Raw genomic sequence first — 25473 nt, 5'->3', positions numbered from 1 at the left:
ATCATCTGTAATGGTCTCAATACACAAGCAGGTAGAGTTTCTGTGTGTGGGGGTGGTTGTGTCTGTGTGTGTTTGTCTTTGTGTGTCTGTGTGTGTAGTCCGTGTGGGTGAGTGTCTGTGTTTTTCTATGTGTGTGTGTTCGTGGGTGGGTGCAGCAGGAAATGGGGTTGACGTCTCTTGTGCACCAGATTTGTTTTATCTCCACATTTGTTTTTACACACACATACACACACACGCACACACACATAGACAAACACAGACACACACACACATACACGCACGTACACGCACACACACGCACGTACACATTCTTTTACTGAATTGTGAGATCAGAGCGTCATATCGTCGGTTCCTCCTAAAATGAGCAACATCCTGTTATTTTTCATGACACACACATGCTCAGTGTGGGGGGGGGGGGGGGGGTTCATCAATTTTATGATTCTTTATTCCTCCTCCTAACTCAGCATGTGTATGTACAGGGTATGTAAACTTCTGGGCACAAATACTGTGTGTGTGTGTGTGCGTGAATGTGCAAAATTATTTTGTTCAATATTGAGATCATAATTATTAAACACGCTTAAGTAATCTTGGAACTATATGATTTTCAAAACTGATTTTTTTTTACATTTTAAATTTAATTGTTAATATAATCCAACAGAAAAAAATACAAGCAAAAAGCACACACAAAGCAACTCAAGACAAATTGAGAGTATTATTATGAAACTGAACGTAGCAAAGTAATCATTATATTTCCATGTTGTTTTCATAATCATCGGACGCCATAATCACGATTTATTGACCCTTCACTAAGTCCCGCCCTCCTTAGTTACTGTTACTAGTGCCTTGAAGCTTTTGCACCCTGCATGTCTATTACATAAAGTAGGGGGAGAACCGGGACTTTTTAAGAAAATGTAATTTACAAATGATCATCGTGTGGTACATCGTACCACACTGAAAGCTAATATTCACCAGCAACCTACATCTGTCCTCTGTCAAATACAGTTGCATTTTCAGCTCCGATCAAAACCGTTCATGAGTTATTTAAGCAGAAGTGGAATGTGTGTTTCGTTTCATTCGTCCCTCCTGGCCAGTACGAATAAAACGTAATGGGGAATGAAAGGAACATACAGTTTAAGCTATGTACTTCCCACAACTTCTGATTGATTGATTGATTGACTTCAATATTTGACAACATATCATGAATAGTAGGCAAATTGGTGTTATTTTAGATAGATTGCTGACGGGCTATACATCTAGGTGAATGTCTGTTAACAACTTCTTGCTGTCATCAGGAAGCATGTATCTTGCGGTTATGGAAATATCATGCAATATTTTTTATAGTTAGAACAATATAGGTGTTCCCAATGATATCATGTTTCTATTGTGTAACAAGTTATTTCACTGTTTTTACATGGGTAAGGGCACCACACATCCAAATAAGTGCCCTTAATGACCCACAGGCCGTCAGTCTCCATCGGTCATTCCTCGAAATCGGTGCCCTTTCAATTTTTAAAAATGTGGAAAATATAATAGTTTCAGACTGATTTCTTTCACTGCCCATTAAATTAACACATCTTAACATGACAAGAACTCGTGTTAGGCCATCTCAAGCAGAATCATATTGGCAGATAGCGGACCGCTGGTGGTATGCTGCTGGTGGTTGGGACCATTGGGACCACCAACTTGTCATTAATATTAAGAAAAGTTATTAAAATTATATATGTATAACCGAACAAATTAAAAAGATTTTAGACCAATAGTGGCAGAATACTGGGCAATTAGTCTGCAACCTACCAGTGGACCACCAGAGAACCGATGAGCAAAATGCCAGATCTGCCCCATGGGGACAGTGTTCCATCAGCCCCTTGCTATCTGGCATGTAGGCAATATGCATATAGATTATAGGTAATATACCCCCACAAACATCAGATGTATGAAAAATACTGCATATTTCAGTAGATAGAGGCTCATTTAGGCTGCATATTTATAGGCTGCAATTACGATCAGGTACACTGTGATCAGCTCCAGGGTAAGATAAAGGCTCATTTAGGCTGCATATTTATAGGCTGTGTATGTGTGTAGCCTGTGTGTGTGTGTGAGAGAGAGACTCATTTAGGCTACATATTTAGCCTATCTGCATATTTATAGGCTGCATACAATTTCAGAAAACTACTTGACTTAATGTAGGCCTAATTAAGACGTTTTGTGGAGATACATTTTATTTTATATACTATTCCTGCTCATAGTTTAATGACAGACAAAACAGGTTGATGAAATGCAAAATGTGTGTGTGTGTGTGAGAGAGAGAGAGAGAGAGAGATCAGCAGATGCAACAGCACCAAACCAGCCAATGCACGGGTTCCTGTTTTTGCGGTGGGCCTGATTATGTGCGTTTCGTAACAGCGCACAGAAAACTCCAGGGAACCGACAGCGCATATTTCTCGGCAACGACGCTGTGTGAACTGAGGAACTGAAAACGGCTATCTTGCGGACACATCAACACAGCTCACAAGAAGTGCGCAACAACCTATGGCAACAACACAGGAAAAGTTCCCTTGCTAAGTCAAGTTCCGGATGTCACGCGCTGGTTTGCGGCCACATAGAGCCCCGGGTGCCCAGTGTCGCTTTTGGCACCTTAACCGCAAAATGACACGGGGGAGGTTTGCTGTGGTTTGCCTGGTATGACGGAGATTGAAATATTCTCGACTGAGTTATTTTACACTTTTCCCAAGGTTTCTTCACGCAAGGTGTCTGTTTTTTTTTGTGTTCGACACCTATTTTGTTGTTGATGGTTTCCGCATCCTTCCCGTATGGAGTAGGCTTGGCCATAACCAGGAATTGCGTGGGAAAGAAACGAAATCGAAACTTAGGCTACGCGAGTCTGAAAATGGAGTTCAATTGTTCGACGTCGTCTACACTTACGCGATGAACATAACTGGATTTTTTATCTTTTGCGCGACTTCCACAGTTCTCTGTCGAGGTAAGACTGTTTTTTTGCTTAAATCTGTGTAAGTTAGCTCTCTGGCTTAATGTCTAGGCCTACCTTATTTTAACCGAGTTGGCTAGTAGAGATGCATCCAGCCTTCCCTGAAGCCTATCGGGCTAACATTGTTGGAGTAGTGCTTCCTGTTAGCCAGCGAGCTAGCTGCGTTTGGATGAACATTTTTCAAACATATTGAGCTTGGTAGTCTTTAACCGGTCTCAGAATCACACCATGGACCGTGTAGACTGTCTTGCTTCAAAGTTACCCGTCTGCAGCATTTTGCCCGCACGTGACTTGGAATGTATTGTGAGCTGTTAACAGTGGAGTCGTGTTGAGACTCGCGTAAAGGCCTGTGTGTAGGGAGAGGGGGTTATACGGCAGGGCTTGCTCGGCGCTGGAGGTAGGCTAAGGTTTGTGTCCCGTAAACGGGTCAGTCTTCACTCGTGTGTGTCCCGTAAACGGGTCAGTCTTCACTAGTGTGTGTGTGTTAGTGGGGAAAGCATTTGTGGAGTGTGATGATGGAGCGTGCTGGAGAGGAAGGCTAACGACAGGCGAGTTGTATCAAGAGTGGGCCACAGGCACACAGCTGAGTAGCCTTCACACAGCTGAGTAGCCTTCACACTGCTGAGTAGCCTTCACACTGCTGAGTAGCCTTCACACAGCTGAGTAGCCTTCAGCTACACTGTCACTCACACGTTACAGGAGGACGACACAGACGGACACTGGACACATGCCTAAGAAATGGTAGTGAGTTCACACACACACCACACAGGAGAGAGAGAGACACACACACACACACACACACACACTACACAGGAGAGAGAGAGAGAGAGACACACACACACTCACACAAACACACACACACTTCACAGGACAATGAGAGAGACTGACACAGGACACACCCACACGCTCGATGGTGTTTTATGCCCCCAACGTCGTCTTCCAGGCAGCGCTGCCACTTAAAGGCACCTAATCCTAAACCCAACCCCAACCCTACACCTAAACCCAACCCTAACCTTAACCCATGCCTAACCCTACACCTAACCCCAACCCTAACCCTAACCTTAACCCATGCCTAACCCTAGTGCCTTCCAGGCAGCGCTGCCCCAACCCTAACCTTAACCCATGCCCAACCCCAACCCTAACCCTAACCTTAACCCATGCCTAAGCATAGTGCCTTCCAGGCAGCGCTGCCTTGAAGACAACGTTGGGGGCATGAAATACCAAGAAACCACACGCACACACATCTCACTCACTTACTCCCTCTGGAATGTTGGCATAGCTAGATTGGTAGGGTAGTAGATCTAATTATCCAGTAACAGACAATTTTGATGGGGGGGTATAGTGCAGATATCAGGCCTACTCTTGCATTACCAACATCATTAGTTTATTTATCTGCAGTAGGCCTAATACTCTATGCTTATGGATAACCTCACTAATGAGCTCCATTTCAGATCATTTAGAGACATTGGACATAGCCTATGCCAGATCATAGAGATATTGGACATAGCCTATGCCAGATCATTTAGAGACATTGGAATTTAAAGAGAACAAGAAAGAGAGAGAGACACTACACAGGAGAATGAGAGAGACTGACACACACACACACACACACACGAGAATAGGCTACATACAGACCAGACAAGACCACATACGTGATTTGATTCCACATTTCAAGTCAAGTTTAGTCAGGAACCGTTTTCTGAATTGCACACACACACACCAGGAAATGGTAGACTAGGAGCACATATTAAACAATATCAAGATAATGGGTCATTCCGTGTGAAATCACCCAATTTCAGCACAATTTGGCAGGTGACCCTCTCCGAAAAAAATCTGAAAAAAATCACAGGTGTTTGTAGACCAAATCCATGCATAGATCTAAAATAGTATATCTGTATAACTAATCGTTGCAAAACTACAGCCTTTTGAAACTTCAAGTCATTTTAAGCATTGTGGTGAACAATCCTTTTTATTTCACACACATTAGTGAAACTATGTGAATAGAAGTACATTTTCCTGTTGAATTAAAAAATCCAATCGGATCAGACGTATCTTGTGTACTTTCCCCTCTGCAAAGCTCTGAAAATGGCTATAAATTCATAATGTGAAAAGACATCATCACCTTTGAGGGCTTCTCATTCAAAAAGTATGTGACACAAATTCATCAGATTTTTTTCCTACTCTTATATGTATTATAAGGTCATTTTCCTACTCTTATATGTATTATAAGGTCATGTCCATGCATTAACTTTGGTTGTTATCATTTTCATATTTTCAGAGCATTTTTTTAAAATTGAGCTTGATTTTCAAAAAGCCTGTTTTCATCTTGTCATTTCACCACGTGGACAGTTAACAGGATTTTTTTTAATTTTACCATATATCATTATGTATGTGAGGATCATCTGCCCAAAATTTGGGCTTGTTGCTGAGTTTCTTCATTGAGAAGATTTTTTTTAAATATGGTCTATAAATCCACTGAATTTGTACTGGATCTGCAGTACCACTTTGCACCACATGTGGTGCTCTTTTAATACAATGGAAGTCAATGGAAGAGTAAGAGAGTCACTTGTTTGCTGCACATATCCAATCTAAACACACAGTTTATGGTTCATAGTTGAATTGGTCCAAATAAGTATTGCAACATAAACAACATACTACTCATACATAAATCTTATTTAGAGAAAATAAACTGATCAAGTAAATTATACACACATAAGACTGACTGGTCATCATACATGCAGCAATAGGATTTAGCATAATTACCATCTTTGTAACGAATATTCTACACCAGCTTCAACCTATCAGTGCCTATGTGAGTACTTTAATAATTACTAGCCAGCTGGTTAGGCAAAGTCTATATCCATCGTCATATGCATGGGATGCAGTCCTCTGTGATACATAGACAAAGAACATCAAGATGGAGATCAGTGCTTTGTCTTCAGCTACACTGTCACTCACACGTTACAGGAGGACGACACAGACGGACACTGGACACATGCCTAAGAAATGGTAGTGAGTTCACACACACACTACACAGGAGAGAGAGACACACACACACACACACTACACAGGAGAGAGAGAGAGACACACACACTACACAGGAGAGAGAGAGAGAGAGAGAGAGAGACACACACACACACACACTACACAGGAGAGAGAGAGAGACACACACACACTACACAGGAGAGAGAGAGAGAGAGACACACACACACACACTCACACAAACACAAACACACACACACACTTCACAGGACAATGAGAGAGACTGACACAGGACACACCCACACGCTCAATGGTGTTTTATGCCCCCAACGTCGTCTTCCAGGCAGCGCTGCCACTTAAAGGCACCTAATCCTAAACCCAACCCCAACCCTACACCTAAACCCAACCCTAAACCCAACCCTAACCCATGCCTAACCCTAAACCCAACCCCAACCCTAACCTTAACCCATGCCTAACCCTACACATAACCCTAACCTTAACCCATGCCTAACCCTACACCTAACCCCAACCCTAACCTTAACCCATGCCTAACCCTACACCTAACCCCAACCCTAACCTTAACCCATGCCTAACCCTAGTGCCTTCCAGGCAGCGCTGCCTTGAAGACAACGTTGGGGGCATGAAATACCAAGAAACCACACGCACACACATCTCACTCACTTACTCCCTCTGGAATGTTGGCATAGCTAGATTGGTAGGGTAGTAGATCTAATTATCCAGTAACAGACAATTTTGATGGGGGGGTATAGTGCAGATATCAGGCCTACTCTTGCATTACCAACATCATTAGTTTATTTATCTGCAGTAGGCCTAATACTCTATGCTTATGGACATAGGCTATGCCAGATCATAGAGATATTGGACATAGCCTATGCCAGATCATAGAGATATTGGACATAGCCTATGCCAGATCATAGAGATATTGGACATAGCCTATGCCAGATCATAGAGATATTGGAATTTAAAGAGAAAAAGAAAGAGAGAGACACTACACAGGAGAATGAGAGAGACTGACACACACACACACACACACGAGAATAGGCTACATACAGACCAGACAAGCCCACACACGTTAGATTTGATTCCACATTTCAAGTCAAGTTTAGTCAGGAACCGTTTTCTGAATTGCACACACACACCAGGAAATGGTAAACTAGGAGCACATATTAAACAATATCAAGATAATGTCATAGACGCATAGACAGCATTAATCACCGTTAAACGATATCAAGATAATGGCATAGCATAGACACAGCATTAGTCACCGTTAAACGATATAAAGATAATGTCATAGACACAGCATTAGCCACCGTTAGCTATCACTGGTAGTGATGGCGAACTGAAGCTTTCTGAACAGTGAAGCTTTCAATCCAATTGTATCAAAAAACAGGTTCAGTATTCTAAGCTTCAGAACTCTATGAGGTGGTGGGAGTTAAGGATGTCATTGTGTCACAAACTGTTTCATAGATATTAGCCATGTCTTTGAGTCGAAGATGAATACATTTTTAGTATGAATTAATGGATAAATAACATGACATAAATAACTAAGCCTATTTAGGACCTTGCATAAACCTTTCCCCCCCCGGGAAAACAAAAAACAATGAGAATAAGGATTTTGGTTGTGAACAAATACATTCATTTGGGAGGGAAATGAATGAAGAACACATTGCACATTGCACACACATGTCTGTGATTACATTGAGGATGTAGCCTAGAGCAACATTGTCTCCTCAGCCAAATAGGTGAGAGAGCCAGTGCAGTAGGCCTATCGGCTATATGAGCAGTGCAGTGCAGTAGGCCTATAGACTATATGAGCAGTGCAGTGCAGTAGGCCTATAGGCTATATGAGCAGTGCAGTAGGCCTATAGGCTATATGAGCAGTGCAGTGCAGTAGGCCTATAGACTATATGAGCAGTGCAGTGCAGTAGGCCTATAGGCTATATGAGCAGTGCAGTAGGCCTATAGGCTATATGAGCAGTGCAGTGCAGTAGGCCTATAGGCTATATGAGCAGTGCAGTAGGCCTATAGGCTATATGAGCAGTGCAGTGCAGTAGGCCTATCGGCTATATGAGCAGTGCAGTGCAGTAGGCCTATAGACTATATGAGCAGTGCAGTGCAGTAGGCCTATAGGCTATATGAGCAGTGCAGTAGGCCTATAGGCTATATGAGCAGTGCAGTGCAGTAGGCCTATAGACTATATGAGCAGTGCAGTGCAGTAGGCCTATAGGCTATATGAGCAGTGCAGTAGGCCTATAGGCTATATGAGCAGTGCAGTGCAGTAGGCCTATAGGCTATATGAGCAGTGCAGTAGGCCTATAGGCTATATGAGCAGTGCAGTGCAGTAGGCCTATAGGCTATATGAGCAGTGCAGTAGGCCTATAGGCTATATGAGCAGGCAGTGCAGGGGCAGCCGTGGCCTACTGGTCAGCGCTTCGGACTTGTAACCGGAGGGTTGCCGGTTCGAATCCCGACCAGTAGGCACGGCTGAAGTGCCCTTGAGCAAGGCAACTAACCCCTCACTGCTCCCTGAGCGCCGCTGTTGTAGCAGGCAGCTCACTGCGCCGGGATTAGTGTGTGCTTCACCTCACTGTGTGTTCACTGTGTGCAGTATCCTCACTGTGTATTGGGATAAATGCAGAGACCAAATTTCCCTCACGGGATCAAAAGAGTATATATACTTATATAGTGCAGTAGGCCTATCGAGCAATCTAACAGTCTATCATGTAGTCTACTGCCAGTGTGGTGGTTATAGAAATTGTGTGAGTCAACTGATTAGGGAAGTGCCTTGACAGTGACAAGGACATACTTTGGGACAGTGAAAGTGCTTGTGACGGTTAACAAACAGTGATGGTGCTTATGGACGCTACACTCGCTATGAACACTCTATTCGCCATACGCCACTATAAACTCTCTACGCTGCGCTATAGTATACGCCAGTGGTTCCCAAACTTTTAACAGACATGTACCCCCTCAGACATTATGATCTTCCGGAGTACCCCCAACACCACCAATTGTTAACAAGTTTTTTTTAAATTGTTTTACTAATATTAATTTTTATCAATTTTGTCGTGAATAGTTGTCATAAGCATATGATACAAATCTCATCAATAGTCAACATATGATAGGCCTACAAATGTGCTGAATATAATGATTTTAAATAGATCTGCACCTAATCTCACACACAATCGTCTTGTTGAATGCAGTGATCTTATCCGCTAGGTGCTTGTCTTTGCCTTGTAACTGGAGATTTAACTCATTGAGCTTTCCAAATATATCGCTAAGATAGGCCAGCTTCGTCCAGAAATGTTCATTAGTGAACGTGCTTGCAGATTCAAACATGCGCTCTTCCTCCAAGAAGAGGCGACTCGGAGCTCAAACACGCGACAGCACTTTACCTCGGGAAAGCCACCTTGCCTCGCTGTGAAACAGTACAGCCTTTTGGTCAGCTCCCATCTCCTCTCAAAGTGCGGAGAATAGACACGCTTTTAAGGGTCTTGATGAAGTTCACCACTCTCACAACCTCGTTCAAAAGCTCATTCCGGTCTGGACTAACTAAGCTGCCTTGATACGAGCGCTTCCCTATGAATAACACAGTGCGTCCATTGCGCATCGGGTGCTACCTGGGCCTATGCTACAGATAAAAAAAATAAATAAAAAAAACTCCTGTTTTTCACGTCAGTTCGCGCCCCACCTGGCATGTCTCTGCGACCCACAGTTTGAGAAATGCTGTTTTACCCTCTCTGTCTCCACTCTCGAATATTTTGTTAATGCGGAGAAAATAAGTTTTTAATGTGTAGTGCAAATGCGGAAGTTAAGTTACCAACGTGGGATAGAGAAAACGTTTGAAAAGGCATATGACTTAGATCTTTTTTTCGCGTACCCCCTGAAATCAGCCCACGTACCCCTGGGGGTACGCGTACCCCAGTTTGACAACCGTGGGTTTACGCTATAAACTCTCTACGCTACGCTATAGTTTACGCTATAAACTTACTTGCAAAAACTCTCTACTATACTCGCTATGAACTTGGCCATTAATGAACTCTCCACTCGCCATCACTAGTTCCTTCTTCATGTATCTGCACAATGCTTTATAGGGGTGTCCAGCCTGCTCACTGCTCTGTAGGTTTTAGTGGGAGAGCTAGCAGCCTGCTCTGTAGGTGTTAGCGGGAGAGCTAGCAGCCTGCTCTGTAGGTGTTAGCGGGAGAGCTAGCAGCCTGCTCATGGCTCTGTAAGTGGTGTTAGTGGGAGAGCTAGCAGCCTGCTCTTTACAAGTGGTGTTAGTGGGAGAGCTAGCAGCCTGCTCTGTAGGTGTTAGCGGGAGATCTAGCAGCCTGCTCATAGCTCTGTGTTAGTGGGAGGGAGAGCTAGCAGCCTGCTCATGGCTCTGTGTTAGTGGGAGAGCTAGCAGCCTGCTCATGGCTCTGTAGGTGTTAGTAGGAGAGCTAGCAGCCTGCTCATGGCTCTGTAGGTGTTAGCGGGAGAGCTAGCAGCCTGCTCATGGCTCTGTAGGTGTTAGTGGGAGAGCTAGCAGCCTGCTCATGGCTCTTTACAAGTGGTGTTAGCGGGTGAGCTAGCAGCCTGCTCATGGCTCTGTAGGTGTTAGTGGGAGAGCTAGCAGCCTGCTCATGGCTCTGTAGGTGTTAGCGAGAGAGCTAGCAGCCTGCTGATGGCTCTGTACAAGTGGTGTTAGTGGGAGAGCTAGCAGCCTGCTCATGGCTCTGTAGGTGTTAGCGGGAGAGCTAGCAGCCTGCTCATGGCTCTGTGTTAGTGGGAGAGCTAGCAGCCTGCTCATGGCTCTGTAGGTGTTAGTGGGAGAGCTAGCAGCCTGCTCATGGCTCTGTGCAAGTGGTGTTATTGGGAGAGCTAGCAGCCTGCTCACTGCTCTGTAAGTGGTGTTAGTGGGAGAGCTAGCAGCCTGCTCATGGCTCTGTACAAGTGGTGTTAACGGGAGAGCTAGCAGCCTGCTCATGGCTCTGTAGGTGTTAGTGGGAGAGCTAGCAGCCTGCTCATGGCTCTGTGCAAGTGGTGTTATTGGGAGAGCTAGCAGCCTGCTCACTGCTCTGTAAGTGGTGTTAGTGGGAGAGCTAGCAGCCTGCTCATGGCTCTGTACAAGTGGTGTTAGCGGGAGAGCTAGCAGCCTGCTCATGGCTCTGTAGGTGTTAGCGGGAGAACTAGCAGCCTGCTCATGGCTCTGTAGGTGTTAGCGGGAGAACTAGCAGCCTGCTCATGGCTCTGTAGGTGTTAGCGGGAGAGCTAGCAGCCTGCTCATGGCTCTGTAGGTGTTAGCGGGAGAGCTAGCAGCCTGCTCATGGCTCTGTACAAGTGGTGTTAGCGGGAGAGCTAGCAGCCTGCTCGATTGCTAGTGTGCTCGGGTTTCAAGAGCCTGTTGTACAGATCAATGGATGATGATGATTATGATGGTGATGATGATGGTCGTGATGATGATGGTGATGGTGATGATGGTGATGATGATGATGATGTGGTTTCTCACCCCCAGCCTTGGAGCCTCCTCCCCCTCCCTACGATGTGGGTCTGGAGCGGAATAAAGCAGTTCTGAAGTGGAGGAGTTCAGACTCACACAACAGCACCTACACTGTACAGTACCAGATGTGAGTGTACACACACACACACACCACCACCTACACTGTACAGTACCAGATGTGAGTGTACACACACACACACACACAACACCACCTACACTGTACAGTACCAGATGTGAGTGTACACACACACACACACACACACACCACCACCACCTAAACTGTACAGCACCAGATGTGAGTGTACACACACACACACACACACAGGGTTGGGCACCGAAACTCGGTTCCAATATATAACCGGCGCGTGGCAGACGGTAGTATCAACATGGAATAAGAACGTGCATTTCAGTGCCTCATTTCGATGCCACTTAAAACTCCTTAAATCTTTTTTATTTTTTTTAAATAGGAGGCATCACTGCATGTTACATCTTGCTTTGATAGCACCACATTCTATAAAGTTTGCACGTTAACAGATATAAGCTTAAAGCAGAGGGCTAGTGGACTGTGTTTGACAGCTTGTGTGAGCCCATGCTATTGCCAAGTAACTGTAAAGCAATATCACAAGCTCTTGTTGAAATCTAGCAAATAACTACACACAAGCAAAAGGCTATGAAACAACACCAACAGCCAGACAAAAAAAGTTTACACAAAAACTTGCTAATGCGCTAACTGGCATCTATTTGAAATGTTATCAGCAAATGAACATTAATCTTACACAAGCCCCGAACCGAGACGAGCGTACTGAACGGTTTGGATTTTGTTCATGAACCATGCCACCCCTAGCACACACAGACACACACACACACCATGGTCACTCATCATATACAGCAGCACGACATACATACACACTATAAACTAGGGCTGGGCGATAAAACGATAGCGATATGTATCGCAATAGACATGTAATCGATACAATAAAAAAATACGTTCGATAGAACATTCGATAATTAAAAGCAACGCACCCCTCCCGCCTTATGATGTCCATAAATAAATAGGCTACATATATCTTGCATTGTAGCTAGTATGTGCAACTCTACCAGAGTAGGCGATAGTAGGCCCACCTCAACACAGACTCTCAATGAGTCCTTGCCCCGTGCCATCTCTCTCTCTCTCTCTCTCTCGCAACAGGCGCATTCCCAATTCCTCAGCATGCACATGTAATCCAAACATTCACAATCGTGCAAGACGACTGGCTAAATTGCTATTAAATCCGGTTAGCATCATTAGCACGCTGCACGAATTTGTTCAAAACTGTTGCATTCAAATTGACTGCTAAATTCATCTCAATCCCGATGCAAATGGAAAAGTATTTTCCAAGACTCAAACAGGCCTGTTCCAAGGAGAAAAAGTATCATAAACACACGTGGGGAAACTGAACAGTCTAAGTAGACTATGATAAACTAGCAAATTAAGCTACTATGTTTACAATATTTCCAGACTTCAACCAGTGCTGCTTTTCATTCAGACTTAGGCTATGTGCACATTTATTTATTTGAGTGTTTTTCATGATTGTGTTATTTCTTTTCTCTGTTTGCTTTGATTGATAACGGAGGTGATTAAAATCAGAGGAAGGTTAAGTTTACAATAAAAGTGTTCTGGTCCTTATCTGAAATAGATTAAAAAAAAAATACAATAATTATCGATATCTACTGATATGAAATACTTATATCATGATCCAGTTTTCAGCCATATCGCCCAGCCCTACTATAAACACACACACACACACATACACGGGAAATACTCCATGGTCACTGTTATCCTGGCATCTTTCAACAGCCACTGTGAATATTGAGGTGTGTGTGTGTGTGTGTGTGTGCAGCGGCAGAGAGGATGGAGTGTGGCTTGACCTGCCGGGCTGTGTGAACACGCCGGAGAAGCAGTGTGACTTCAGCGCCGTGGCAACGCAACTCTACGGAGCAACACTGCAAGTGCGCACCCAACTACACAGCGTCTCATCTCCATGGCAACAGAGCAAGCAGGAAGTGGGATGTGTTCATAGTAAGTCCCCATGATCAGTAGAGTTGTGTGTGCGTGTGTGTGTGTTGTGTTCACAGTAAGACTACATGGTCAGTACAGGTGTGTGTGTGTGTGTATGTATGTGTGTGTGTTGTGTTCACAGTAAGACTACATGGTCAGTACAGGTGTGTGCATGGAAGAGTATTTCATATTTCCTTATACTCTCTCTCTCCCTCTCTCTCTCCCCCTCTCTCTCTCCCTCCCTCTCTCCAACCTCCCGTAGCTGGTTCCTGTTCTCCTGAGGTGGTTGCCATGGCGTCTCCTGGTTACCTGAGTGTCCAGATGGATCGTGAGCGCAGGGACCAGAGCCTTCAGGACGAGTACGAGGGACACCTGAGCTACAGAGTGCTCTACGGCAGGGAGGAAGGGAACATGAAGGTAACACACAAACACACACACACACACACACACACACACACCTGAGCTACAGAGTGCTCTACGGCAGGGAGGGAGAGGATAGAGAAGGTAACACACACTTACCTCTTCATTCGTACTCGTCGCTCGACTTATCGTGAGTAAATTCAAGATGGCGGTAAACGGTAAACTTCCTGAAGGTACTGTCTGTATAAATCGTCTTGTAAATAAACTACCAGGGCTTTTTCAAAGTTCTCAATGTCTCGTTTTAAATGTCAGGGCCCTCGGAAGTCTACCAATGAAGTGTGGAGCTACTTTGAGCCTCGTAAATGGTGTAAAACAGTGATTTATTTGCATGGCTAGCCCGATGCCCGAGGCACCCCCATTGAAAACCTGGTGGTAGCATCGGCTAACTAGCGCCAGATTTCGGAGTGCAGGGGACAAGCCGAGATGAGCAATGAGACAAAAGTTCATTCTCGGTATCATGTTTCAACACACTTTAGGTCAATATCACACCGAACTTCTCCTTTAATAAACCAGCATATTCTTTAAACATTACGCTCGTTAATAAACCAGCATATTCTTATTACGATCGTTAATAAACCAGCATATTCTTTAAACATTACGTTCGTTAATGAACCAGCATATTCTTTAAACATGACGTTCGTTAATAAACCAGGATATTCTTTAAACATTGCGTTCGTTAATAAAGCAGCATATTCTTTAAACATTGCGATCGTTAAAAAGCAGCATATTCTTTAAACATTACGATCGTTAATAAACCTGCATATTCTTTAAACATTATGATCGTTAATAAACCAGCATATTCTTTAAACATTATATTCGTTAATAAAGCAGCATATTCTTTAAACATTACGATCGTTAATAAAGCAGCATATTCTTTAAACATTATGATCGTTAATAAACCAGCATATTCTTTAAACATTACGTTTGTTAATAAACCAGCATGTTCTTTAAACATTACGTTCAGTGTGGTCTCCCCTATGTCAGCTGACAAGTGGTCCTGACAGTGTGTGTGTGTGTCCGTCGGGGCATCCCGAGTGTGTGTGTGTGTGTGTGTCCAAAGTCAAAGTCAAAGTCTGCTTTATTGTCAATTTCTTCACATGTCAAGACATACAAAGAGATCGAAATTACGTTTCCCACTATGCCACGGTGGAGACAAGACATTTTACCAATTAGGTCCACAGACAAACATAACATTCAATTAAACAATATAAAAAGTAAATAAGAAGGCACATACAATGAAGAAATAAGAGCAGCAAAAAAATGGGTTGCAATTGTGTAGACAGTCAATATAATAGTGCAAAAGTCAGGCCAATAAATGGCTGAGGTAGTTCTGTTTGACCTAAGTATGCAAGTGGCATAGTGGTGCAAGTTATGTAAGAGCAGCAGAAGTGTGTTCAGAAGTGTTTTCAGGACACAGGACAACAACAACAAGTTGCAAAGTGTACAAGTGGAGTAGTGCAAGTGGAGTAGTGCAAGGCAGCCATTGTGGGTCCAAAAGTCCAGGATGTTATGTGGCTGAGGGGGGAGGGGGGAGAGAGTTCAGCATCCTAACAGCCTGGTGTATGAAGCTGTTGGTGAGTCTGGTGGTGCGGGAGCGCAGGCTTCTGTACCTCTTCCCAGAGGGCAGTGGATCAAACAAATTGTGAGCGGGGTGACTTGCATCATTCACAATTGTGGTCGCCTTGCGGGTGAGGTGGGAGGTGTAAATGTCCTTCAGGGAGGGGAGTGAAGCACCAATAATCCTTCCAGCTGTGTTCACTATGCGCTGCAGGGCTTTTCTGTTGTATTCAGTGCAGCTTCCGCCCCACACAGCGATACAGCTGGAGAGGATGCTCTCAATGGTGCCTCGGTAGAATGTGGTCATGATGGCTGGTGGAGCACTTGCTCGCCTGAGTTTCCGCAGAAAGTACAGGCGGCACTGAGCTTTCTTTGCCAGTGATGCAGTGTTGGTGGTCCAGGAGAGGTCTTCACTGATGTGCACCCCCAGGAATTTGGTGCTGCTCACTCTCTCCACCACAGCACCGTCGATGGTCAGTGGCAGGTGTTGGGTGTGACCTCTCCGGAAGTCAACAACAATCTCCTTGGTCTTGCTGACGTTCAGCAGGAGGTTGTTGTCCCTGCACCACGTGGTCAGAAGGTCGACCTCCATCCTGTATTGAGTCTCGTCGCCCTTGGTGATGAGATCCACCAGAGTTGTGTCGTCAGCAAATTTCACTATGTGGTTGTTGCTGTAGGTTGCAGTGCAGTCATGCGTCAGCAGGGTGAAGAGCAGCGGACTGAGCACGCAGCCTTGGGGGGCCCCCGTGCTCAGTGTGATGCTGCTTGAGATATTGTTGCCAACACGTACTACTTGAGGCCTCTGACAGAGGAAGTCCAGTAGCCAGATGTCCATTGGGGCATCCCTAGTGTACGTGTGTGTATATTTACATGTTTATGGTAACACCTCCATTTATCACTCATTTCGTCCGAAAATTCTAAAACAACGATGTTTGTGTGTGTGTGTGTGCGCCTGTGTGTGTGTGTGTCTCTGTGTGTGTGTGTGTGTGTCTGTAACTAATTGTTTGTGTGTGTGTGTGTATGTAACTAATTGTGTGTGTGTGTGTGTGTGTGTGTGTGTGTGTGTGTGTGTGTGTGTGTGTGTGTGTGTGTGTGTGTGTGTGTGTGTGTGCGTGTAACAGGTGTTCTGTGAGGGCTGTGTGTCAGCGGTGCGTGTGGAGCCGTTAGCTGTTGGAGAGCGGTACTGTGTACAGGTGCGTTACCTGCTCTACAGCAAACCATACGGCTCACCCAGCGATCCTGTGTGCCGGCTCATCCCACACTCAGGTTAGTGCACACACGCACACACACACACACACACACACACACACAGGCACACGCACACGCACACACACAGGCACGCACACACACACAGGCACGCTCACACACACACACACACAGGCACGCTAGCACACACATACACACAACAACACTCCTGTGAGCCTGCCATCCCACAGTCAGTCAATGGCGATATTTGATGAGACAGCCACACTAGGGCTGGGATAAACGGTTATTTTTTAAACGATTAATCTAGCGATTATTTTTCCGATGCATCGATTACTCTAAAGATTAATTTTTTTCAGGCCGATTCAATTTCGATTTGATTATCGATTATCTCCATATTAATTGACTAATAGAAATTTATACATGTTGATTTACATATCTGAATGAAAAAAACATGAACTCAACATTGCAATATATGTTTATTGCTCTTAAAATTTTAAAATAAAAGGCTATACAAGTGCAAAGTAATGCATTCTTAGTCAGAGGTAGCATTCAATAAAACCTTGAAGCCTTGAAAACACATACAGTAGGCCTAGCTTACTGAAAACACATACTGTAGGCCTATCTTACTGAAAACACATAGGCCTATCTTACTGAAAACACATACTGTAGGCCTATCTTACTTGAAAACACATAGGCCTAGCTTACTGAAAACACATAGGCCTATCTTACTGAAAACACATAGGCCTAGCTTACTGAAAAAAAGTGCATCTTGTAATTCTTCTTTCAGATGAAAATAACAACAACTTGATGTCTAGCATTCGATAAAAAAAATAAAAAGGTCACCCAAAATACTTGTTTAGAGCAACTGAAAGAATACAGTAACTATTGTAAACTTGAGGGCTTTAAGCTATACAGAGAGTAAAATGTAACAGCGACAGTGGGAGCCAGCAGCCTTGTCCAGTCATGGCACAGAATTGAACATTTATGTTGAAAACGCATAGGCCTAGCTTACTGAAAACACATAGGCCTAGCTTACTGAAAACACATAGGCCTAGCTTACTGAAAACACATAGGCCTAGCTTACTGAAAAAAGTGCATCTTTTAATTCTTCATAAAAAATAACAACAACATATAGTAACACTCTGCCACTCACCTTTTTCTGAAACTCAAAATTAAAAACTAAAATTCAAGTAAGAGTGTACAAAAGGAAAATAATGCATTCTGATGTCTAGCAAATTAATAAAAAGGTCACCCAGCCACCCTTTCTTAGAGCTATTGAAAGAATACAGTAACTATTGTAAACTTGGGGGCTTTACGCTAAATACAGAAAGTGCTTTTCCAACAAAAATAAATAATGAAAATAAACATTCAGAATTCAACATTTATGTTGAACATAGGCCTAGCTTACTGAAAAAAGCATCTTCATTCACATGCAAATAACAACTTGCACTCTGACACTTTCCTTTCACCTTAAGAATACTGTGTGTGTGTGTCATTCAAGACAAAATACAGTCATATATTGGAGGGGGGGTATGTGAGCATTTCAACATGCTCAGGAGTCAGACTTGCCCTTTTTTTTAGTAACGATGTTCCCAGCAACTGAGAAAAGCCTTTCAGGTGTGGCATGTATAGACATATATGGGTCGGCTGCTGCAGCCAGGGCGGGGAACCTTATGGCGTTATCCTTCCACCATGTAAGGGGGTTGTTATCCCTTGGGATAGGGTTTTCCCTAAAATACATAAGCACCTCTTTCCTGACTGTCTCACTGTCCCCGGCCCCATCACGATTCTCCCGGTCCTTGTTTTCTTCATTGCCGTCTTCCCCCTCAGAATCTGTGCCCAACAAAGTGTCCAACAAAAAGCAAGGCAAGGCCATTTATTTATATAGTGCATTTCATACCCCAGGTAGACACAATGTGCTTTACATAGCTAAGGCATTACCTCAGATAAAAGTAAACAGGTATAAAACATATCACAAGTATAAAATATATCACAGTAGTAGAATAAGTAAAAACAATAAAAGCAATAAAGTAATAGAATAAGTAAAAGCAATACAAATAAATTAAAAACAGGAAAAAAAAGCCATAGAGAAGAGGGTGGTGTTCAGTTGGGTTTTTAAAATGCCAATGGTTGGAGCAGTCTTAATGTGCTCAGGGAGTTTGTTCCATATCTGGACTGCATGGTAGTTAAAAGCAGCTTCACCCTGTTTGGTGTGAGTAGAAGGTACAGTATGCATAATACCTGCCTTTTCTGTGATCTAAGAGGTCTGAGGGGGATGTAAAACTTAAACATGTCTGATATATATGTTGGCCCCATCCCATGCAGTGCTTTAAAAACCAGTAGCAGTACTTTAAAATCCTAAAAGAAACTGGCAGCCAATGCAGGGACTTAAGTATAGGGGTGATGTGTTCTCTTCTGCTTGTCTTTGTTAGGAATAGTGCTGCAGCTTATTGAACTAATTGAAGTTGTCTAATTGTTTTTTTTTTTGGAAGTCCTGTGAAGAGCCCGTTGCAATAGTCTAGCCGGCTTGAAATAAAAGCATGGACAGACTGGGACATAAGGTCTCTCAGCTTGGCAATATTTTTCAGGTGATAAAAAGATGTCCTAGTTACAGCTCTCATATGATCTATCAAAGTTGAGGTCATTATCACTCCAAGGTTTCTGACTTTAGTCTTAATTTCAAACCCTTTTGCCCTAAAAAGTGTAGGCATTTTGTCTCTTTCATCCTTCCTCCCAAATAAAGTTACTTCAGTCTTCTCTTTGTTCAATTGCAAATAGTTTTGTGACATCCACCTATTTATTTGGTCAAGGCAGTCACATAGTGAGCCAAGGGGATCCTTATCAGTGGGTGACACCTGACATCAAGGGTGCTGGAGATGAGGTGTAATTACCAAGGGCAACAAAGAGCAGGACTTCTTCTTTTGTGGGGAGCTTGCTGAGGCTTCTTGTCCTACAGCTGCCTGTAACAATCTCTGATTCCTTCTGATATCAAGGGCAACAGTCTGTATTTTTACTTGTAGTTTGAGTGCATCAATTGCTGGAAGGAACTTCATTTTTCCGGGCATTTTTTCCATCCTCTTGAAATACAAACACCTCCTGCCACCTTGACGATATCTCCTCTTTTGCTTTGGTCTGGAAAAAGGTCATGGCAGCAGAATGAGGCTGTGCCATAAGATTGACCACTAATGAAAACTTTGGCTTGCTCATAGGGCTTGAGCACCTCTTTTAATTCCTCCAGAAGAATCCATTGATCGTCTTTCAGATCAAAATAGTGCTTTCTGCGCTGTGTGATTTCTGGATCTGATAGCGTTGCAACCACTGGCCATCGCTGCTCTAAAAGACGTTCAATCACATAGTATGAACTGTTCCAACGGACTTTATGTTCAACTGTGCCCATCTGTTTTTGTTTTAGCTTCAGCTTAGTGGTAGCCGGCTCACTTTTCTTTATGTGTTTTACGAGGCACCGTGTAGCTGAGAGTGCCTTGCTAATCACAGGGTTGTCCATTGCATGTTTGCTAATCACTGGGTTGTCCATTGCATGGTTGCTAATCACAAGGTTGTACATTGCATGTTTGCTAAACACAGGGTTGTCCATTGCATGTTTGCTAATCACAGGGTTGTCCATTTCTGCTGTGTGGCGTTCTTCAACTGGCAGTGTTGTCAAATTGAAGGAGACAAGATCCCAACTGTCATCAATAAAACGACAAGTTACCCCTAAGTAGGCTTCTGTGACCAGACACAGAAAAAGTAAAACAAACAAACAAAAGTAAAAAGTAACTCTCTCCCCATCTCTCCCTGTGTGTGTGCGTGCGTATCATTCGAGAATTCACAAATATTTATTTTATGCACAACTACAGACCAATACGCACGTGTATCAAATCTATGGACACAAATATTTTGACAGCTATCTCGCTCCATAAAATGGCCTGTCTGCAGTTCTGACCTGTAGGCTTGGGAATCGGTTCCAGGTATCGGTTAGGAACCGGTTCCAAACGTTCCGATCCATCGGAATCATACACATCCACACGTTAACGATTCCACTAACGATTCCAATACAAAGCTTTGTTTTAGAAATGTTTACTTTTTTAGAAATTTTAAAGCATTCCACTTCTTTTTTTTTTTTATATATATTTTTTTGGCCTTTTATGCCTCTAATTTACAGGACAGTGGAGAGTGACAGGAAGTGAGTGGGAGAGAGAGCCGGGGTGGGATCCGGAAAGGACCACAGGGCGGGAATCAAACCCGGGCCGCCGGCGCACGGCGCAGGTGCCCCAGCCAGTTGCGCCACGGCTGGGGCCAAAGCATTCCACTTCTGTATTGATATTGCACACTTGGTATTCATTCTCTAAAACCACTTTAAATTAGACATTCAAAGCCAACAACTCTCAAAGCCATCCTATAAGTATTCAGCAAATGATAGTGCTGGGCGGTATACCGGTTCACACCGTATACCGGTGTATATTTTCGTTATGATATGAATTTGTAATATACCGCCATACCGGTGTATTTGATTACACAACGTTTGGAACGCTGCGCCACGCGACAGTGTTTCAGACGGTACTTTTTTCACACACACGCATGGTGCCACTGTGAGGCATAGTGAGGGTAAACACTACACACCTTAAATTTTTCCCCTGAAGTATGACCCTTAAGGCTTAATTTCTCCTTAGATAAGGGGTTTATTTAAGGGTGTTGCACAGAATACCTTAAATTGTTTCTTTAGTTAAGGAAAAACGTTAAGGGATACTGCATTGAAAGGGACTTACCTTCACGAAAATTCTATTGAGATTGTTCAACAGATGTAACTAGCTGGCTAGTAGGTGATGTCGTTAATTAGCAACCCACCGAACACAGTCAAGTTTAATGAGATTATCATTCATCTCACTTTAAGAATATTCGCTGAAATTATCCAGGTAGCAAGTAAAGCATGTTATAGACATGCACTGAGCAATACTAGCTGGCTAGTTAGAAAGTATCCTGACTGTCATCAGTGCACCAAAACAAACTTTTTTGTTAATGTTTTGCCTAGCGAACCGAACCGAAGCTCATGGCAGGCTAACAAGACATCCACATCCACATGAAGTTAACGTTAGCCTACCACTAACGTCATGTAAACCGCACAATAACAATAAGGCATGTTTCTGATAGGCCTATTTGACAGAGTAAGCATACTAGCAGAGAGGTTTCATTTTAAATTGTATAATTTTCAAAAAAGTATAAAGTTGCACTACTGTTTGTATTGGTTTTATAGTCTACAAGATGTTTGTGAAATTTGCACAGTAAAAGTTCTGTATTTTGACTGCAATTGTCTTTGCATTCTGATTAGATTCTTCATGAATCATGAGTGGCTCTTGTAAACAGCATCATTTTCTGGGGCCATGCAAAACTGCATTACCACTAGTGTGGAGTTATTCTACATCATAACAGTAAAATAGACCATCCTTAGTCAATGTACTGCAGCAATTCCTCTCTCAACCTGTAGAAAATGCTGTGAACATCTGATTATGCATGGGGGAAAAAATACCGTCATATGCCGTGAAACCGTAAGAATTTAGAAAAATACCGTGATATACATTTTTGGTCATACCGTCCAGCACTAGCAAATGATACAGGAATCAATATGGGAATCGCATCGATAAGCAGACTCGACAATGGCATCGATATCAATAATTTCTTAACGATGCCCATCCCTACTGACCTGTCACATGACCTGTCGCATGACCTGTCACATTGGGTGCATCATGAGTTAGCGTAACTCAGCAGTCTATCGTGTTTTTACAGGTTGAGGGTCTTGATGGTTGTTATGAAACGCATAATAAATAATAACAAATAAATAATAATAATAATAATGACTGGTGTGGCAACAGCATTGTACACACACACACTCACACACTCACAAATGCACACACACACACTCACAAATGCACACACACACACACACACACGCACACACTCACAAATGCACACACACACACACACACACACACACACACAGAAAAGTCAAACAAACAAACAAACGTAAAAAGTAACTCTCTCCCCACCTCTTCCTGTGCGTGCGTGCGTGTGTGCGTGCACATGCGTGTGCACGTGTGTGTGTTCGTGCGTGTGCGTGTGTGTGTGTGCGTGTGTGTGCATGTGTGTGTGTGTGTAGAGCGGGCGAAGGAGCTGTACCTGGCGGTGTCTCTGGCTGCTGCTTTCTCCGTGCTGGTGGCCCTGAGCATCGGCTGCTACTGTTTCATCAACCGCCACTACACACACATCAAGGACTACATGAGACCCTGCAGTCTGCCTGACCACTTTACTGAGGTAACACACACACACACACACACACACACACACACACACACACACACACACACATCAAGGACTACATGAGACCCTACAGTCTACCTGACCACTTTACTGAGGTAACACACACACATACACACATATCAGATAGATAGATACAGTAGATGATACTTTATTGATCCCCAAGGGGAAATTCAAGGACTACATGAGACCCTGCAGTCTATCTGACCACTTTACTGAGGTAACACACGCACGCACATGCACACACACACACACACCTCACTCCTGTGTTCTGTCCTCTGCAGTTCTTCTCAGGAGAGTTTGTCCAGACGCTGGCCAATCCCAGTGCAGAGCTGCAGTCACATGACCTCATCAGCAGCATTGAGGAGGCGGAGTTTAAGGAGGAAGAGGAAGTTGGAACTACGACCCTGAGCCAATCAGAGGGTGTGACTCTTGTGGACGAGGAAGAGGAGAGGGGGGAGGAAGAGGAGGGGGGGGAGGAAGAGGAGGGGGGGGAGGGGAGTGGGGGCTACAGAGACTATGAGGGCTCTGGGTACAACTCTAACTCATCGCTGGTATCACACTCACACACACACACACACACACACATGAACAAATCTCACTCCAAGCTGAGTTCAAAACTTCAGAACCCTGAACTTGACCATTAATTGTGTGGTGCGTGCGTGCGTGCGTGAGCGAGCAAGTGGATGAGTGTGTGTGTGTATCTTGTTTGTGTTGCTGTATGAGTAGATACAACTTTCAATCCGCCCAATCATCTACGCTATGTTACGAATAGTGTGTGTGTTTGAGTTAGAGAGGGTCAGCTTACCAGAGCAAAGTGTGTGTGTGTGTGTGTTTGGTGTGTATGTGTGTTGGAGTTGGGGGGGGGGGGGTGTATCGTGAGTAATGCCAGCCGTGGGAAAGCTTGGTTTTGGTCAGATTACAGCAGGTGTATGTATGTGTGTGTGTGTGTGTTTGAGAGGGTCAGCTTACCAGAGCAGAGTTCTATTCATGATTTCATCCATCACCAGCACACATATTCTGTGTGTGTGTGTGTGTGTGTGTGTGTGTGTGTTTGAGTGTGTGTGTGTGTGTGTGTGTGTAATGTTTGAACTGAGTGTGTGTAGTAGGTGCCATACTTTATGATTCTGGTGTGTATGACACACCCCACTGGCAATAAATGTGACATGTCTAAATGCTCCTGTGTCTGCTCCTGTTCCTAATCACACACACACACACTCCCACACATACACAAACACACACTCCCACACACACACACACATCATACACACCACACACACTCCAACACACACACATACACACCACCCACACACATACACACCACCCACACACATATACACCACACACACTCCCACACATACACCACACACACACACACGTACAGTACACACAACACACACACACCATTACAGATGCGTGTCTGTGTCTGCTCCTGTTCTTAATCATTAGAGGGAATCACTGACGGTGCAAGAATGTGTGGGTTAGTTACAGAGGTCACAGGCTGCTTCAAGCTCATCATCTGAACCGTCAATCTTGTGCACTTTAAAAAGAAAAAGAGATTATTTTTTTATTTTTATCTATACAAAATATTTTTGCTGTAGCCTAAACTATTTTGCACTGTATTATTTTAACCAGGCACACATGGGTGGAGTAGTTATGATAATATTGCAATAAGTTCACAACCACAAAGCTGATCTGCTTCAGTTTCTCTTCAGAAATGGTCAAAATTAGTGTACATTTCAGCACTCCATGAAATGATGCAGAAGTGGTCACCTGTATAATGCTATAGATGCTATATATTTCATTTTCAGGACCGTCTGGGATACCCATATCTGGGCAAGTATGATGTGAAAATATGTTCCATGTCTCAGGCTTTATATCAAGAGAAATCATTTGCGTCTCATTTTTTTCTTCATATTTTTGCATTTATGTCACTAAGCATGCCAGTGGAAATATTCATACGGATATGTGTAAGTGGGATTGTTTGGAATCTGGCAATATAAGAACTATGATAGTGGGATACTCGGGCTAAGCAATTTACAACAGTGTATGTAGGCCTACATGATCATTACATTAGAACAGGCCTACATGATCATTACATTAGAATAGGCCTACATGATCTACATGATCATTACATTAGAATAGGCCTACATGATCATTATATTAGAATAGGCCTACATGATCATTATATTAGAATAGGCCTACATGATCAATACATTAGAATAGGCCTATGTAACGGATGCCAGCTAGCTTAGCTGTGCTTGGTAAACTTCACTCACCGACGCCTCAAGAGTGCTGCTGGCATGTGAGCCAGTAACCTGGGCTATTGGCTCAATTGTTAGCACGCTCGCCTCCCGATCCGAGGTGCTGCTGTTCGCGGGTTCGAGTCCGGGCGTGTGCAGGGCTGAATCGTGCAGGTTCAACACAACGCAGGTTACACCTACATGATCATTACATTAGAATAGGCCTACA

At 43.7% G+C, this 25473-nt stretch overlaps 1 protein-coding gene across 1 annotated transcript; it reads left to right on the top strand.

Annotated features, from left to right (window-relative positions):
- Positions 1 to 2365: 2365 nt before the first annotated feature.
- On the top strand, positions 2366 to 23834 carry LOC143100016 (uncharacterized). The gene is made up of 7 exons (XM_076262948.1): positions 2366 to 2980; positions 11487 to 11598; positions 13352 to 13530; positions 13772 to 13926; positions 16608 to 16752; positions 22844 to 22998; positions 23286 to 23834. The coding sequence occupies exons 1-7, from the start codon at positions 2926 to 2928 to the stop codon at positions 23646 to 23648; spliced, it is 1164 nt and encodes a 387-aa protein (XP_076119063.1). The 5' UTR covers positions 2366 to 2925; the 3' UTR covers positions 23649 to 23834.
- The last annotated feature ends 1639 nt before the right edge of the window (positions 23835 to 25473 follow it).

Source organism: Alosa pseudoharengus, unplaced genomic scaffold, assembly GCF_046254945.1.
Source record: "Alosa pseudoharengus isolate Yale_2024_CS ecotype anadromous, Long Island Sound unplaced genomic scaffold, YU_APseudo_1.1 YU_APseudo_1.1_scf_3, whole genome shotgun sequence".
Lineage (NCBI taxonomy): Eukaryota > Metazoa > Chordata > Actinopteri > Clupeiformes > Clupeidae > Alosa > Alosa pseudoharengus.
Note: the sequence above shows the minus strand (reverse complement) of the source record. Positions and strands in the feature narration are given on the sequence as shown.

Bases quoted from the DNA above. Each gene is read 5' to 3' on its own strand.
- LOC143100016 (XM_076262948.1), top strand. From the start codon at position 2,926: ATGAACATAACTGGATTTTTTATCTTTTGCGCGACTTCCACAGTTCTC. The intron at 13,531-13,771 runs GTAAGTCCCCAT...AACCTCCCGTAG, and splicing joins GGAAGTGGGATGTGTTCATA to CTGGTTCCTGTTCTCCTGAG. The intron at 16,753-22,843 runs GTTAGTGCACAC...GTGTGTGTGTAG, and splicing joins CCGGCTCATCCCACACTCAG to AGCGGGCGAAGGAGCTGTAC.